The sequence below is a fragment of the Ochotona curzoniae genome, unplaced genomic scaffold (assembly GCF_017591425.1).
Source record: "Ochotona curzoniae isolate NIBS_2020 unplaced genomic scaffold, NIBS_Ocur_1.0 contig_1274, whole genome shotgun sequence".
NCBI lineage: Eukaryota > Metazoa > Chordata > Mammalia > Lagomorpha > Ochotonidae > Ochotona > Ochotona curzoniae.
In genome coordinates this window covers 13,524,702-13,526,917 of record NW_024465023.1, presented here as the reverse complement: position 1 = coordinate 13,526,917, position 2,216 = coordinate 13,524,702, and the positions used below count along the sequence as shown (strand labels likewise).

The following is a 2,216-nucleotide window of genomic DNA, read 5'->3' as shown; positions in this document are numbered from 1 at the left end:
CGCGGCAGGAGGCCACCGCGATGCCCTTGGAAGATTCCTCACTGGGCATGCAGATCACAAATGGCCGCCACAATTTAGGAGCACACAAGCGATGCCAGGGCAGGCAGGAGCAAGTTCAGGACACGCCCTGACGCGGGGATTAGCTGTAACCGCAAAGCAAATGGGAAGCATCAGGGATGGGGAAAGGTGTGGAGCCGAGGAGCGGGCAAGATGCCATTTGCCGCAGAAGTTGGTGGGCAGCCTGCTGCGACCTGCATAGGTAGGATTTTATGTGATTTTTAACATGGGTGACTTTTGACTAACTGTTGCTTTTTTTTTTTTTTTTTAAATCTTTCCTCCTTTTTCTCGGCCACCTGCCCCACACTCTCTGCTCCCCACCAGTGGTGTCCTTCTGCCTGCCTAGCGCCCTGGCTGCGGGGTCCTGCACTCGCACCTGCCCGTCTGCCTGCTCCTGCAGCAGCTTGGAGCGCGGATGCTCGGTGCGCTGTGATCGCGCGGGCCTCCTGCGGGTTCCAGCAGAATTCCCGTGCGAGGCGGCCTCCATCGACCTGGACCGGAACGGCCTGCGCATGCTGGGAGAGCGGGCCTTCGGCACGCTGCCATCACTGCGCTGCCTGTCGCTGCGCCACAACAACCTGTCCTTCATCACTCCCGGCGCCTTCAAGGGTCTGCCGCGCCTGGCCGAGCTGCGCCTGGCGCACAATGGCGACCTGCGCTACCTGCACGCCCGTACCTTCGCCGCGCTTGGCCGCCTGCGCCGCCTGGACCTGGCCGCCTGCCGCCTCTTCAGTGTGCCCGAGCGCCTCCTGACCGAGCTGCCAGCTCTGCGTGAGCTCGCCGCCTTCGACAACTTGTTTCGCCGCGTGCCGGGCGCGCTGCGCGGCCTGGCCAACCTGACGCACGCATATCTGGAACGCGGTCGCATCGAGGCAGTGGCTTCCAGCTCGCTGCTGGGCCTGCGGCGCCTGCGCTCGCTCAGCCTGCAGGGCAACCGAGTCCGTGTGGTGCACGGCGGCGCCTTCGAGGACTGCGTTGCCCTGGAGCACCTGCTACTGAACGACAACCTCCTGGCCGCGCTGCCAGCCGACGCCTTTCGCGGCCTGCGCCACCTGCGCACACTCAACCTGGGTGGCAACGCGCTGGACCTGGTGGCGCGGGCCTGGTTCACGGACCTGGTCGAGCTGGAACTGCTCTACCTGGATCGCAACAGCATTGCCTTTGTGGAGGAAGGCGCCTTCCAGAACCTCTCGGGCCTACTCGCCCTGCACCTCAATGGCAATCACCTCACCGCACTCACCTGGGCCGCCTTCCAACCCAGCTTCTTCCTGGGCCGCCTCTTCCTCTTCCGCAACCCGTGGCGCTGCGACTGCCAGCTGGAGTGGCTGCGGGACTGGATGGAGGGCTCTGGGCGCATAACTGATGTGCCGTGCGCTTCCCCAGGCTCTGTGGCCGGTGTAGACCTCCGTCAGGTGACCTTCGGCCGCTCCTCTGATGGCTTCTGCATAGATCCCGAGGAGTTAAACCTCACCACGTCCAGCCCCAGCCCATCCCCAGAGCCAGCAGCCGTGACCGTCAGCAGGTTCAGCAGCCTCCTCTCCAAACTGCTGGCCCCTAAGGTTACCCTGGAGGAGGCTGCCAACGCCACGGGGGGCCTGACTAATGCTTCCGTGGTTGACAGCTTTCCCTCCCGTGGGGTGGGAGGCTCAGGTCAAAGGTCGGCCTTTTTCCTCACCTCCTGTCTCCTGACTTTGCACGTGGTGTTTGGCTTGCAGAGGGACTGACTGAATCTGCTACCTTGGGATGTCCCAAACCGTCTTAGCCAAAGGGGGAAAGTGTGGTTAGCTGGCTTGGGCGTGTTTGTGCTGAGAAGAGGAGGGGGCATAGGTTGGAGGTCCATGGTGATGGTTCGAGTACAGAGTCCTTTCTGCTGAAGGACAGTTTCCTTCCAGAGATGGCCCTAGGCAGGGGAGAACCCTGGGAAATACCACAGGATGGAAGGGGGAGGTCATGGATTTCCACTTTTGTCACATGGTCGCTTGTTGGGAAGGAGGCCCTCCAGTGGGAAGAGTAGGAACTCATAGTTCCTAGGGCTGGTCCTCATCCTTCCCCCATCTTCCAGGCAATAGTGCCTGCACCCTCTGAATTAGACAATCAAGTCACTGGCCAAGTCCTCAGAACTGTAACAATTCTGCAGGTGGGGCTATTAACCCCAGTCT

General features: G+C 61.7%; 1 protein-coding gene across 1 annotated transcript; it reads left to right on the top strand.

Annotated features, from left to right (window-relative positions):
• Positions 1–210: 210 nt before the first annotated feature.
• Positions 211–1,914, top strand: NYX (nyctalopin). Its single transcript, XM_041003038.1, has 2 exons — positions 211–259; positions 382–1,914. Exons 1-2 carry the CDS (start codon positions 211–213, stop codon positions 1,779–1,781), a joined length of 1,449 nt encoding a protein of 482 aa, XP_040858972.1. The 3' UTR covers positions 1,782–1,914.
• The last annotated feature ends 302 nt before the right edge of the window (positions 1,915–2,216 follow it).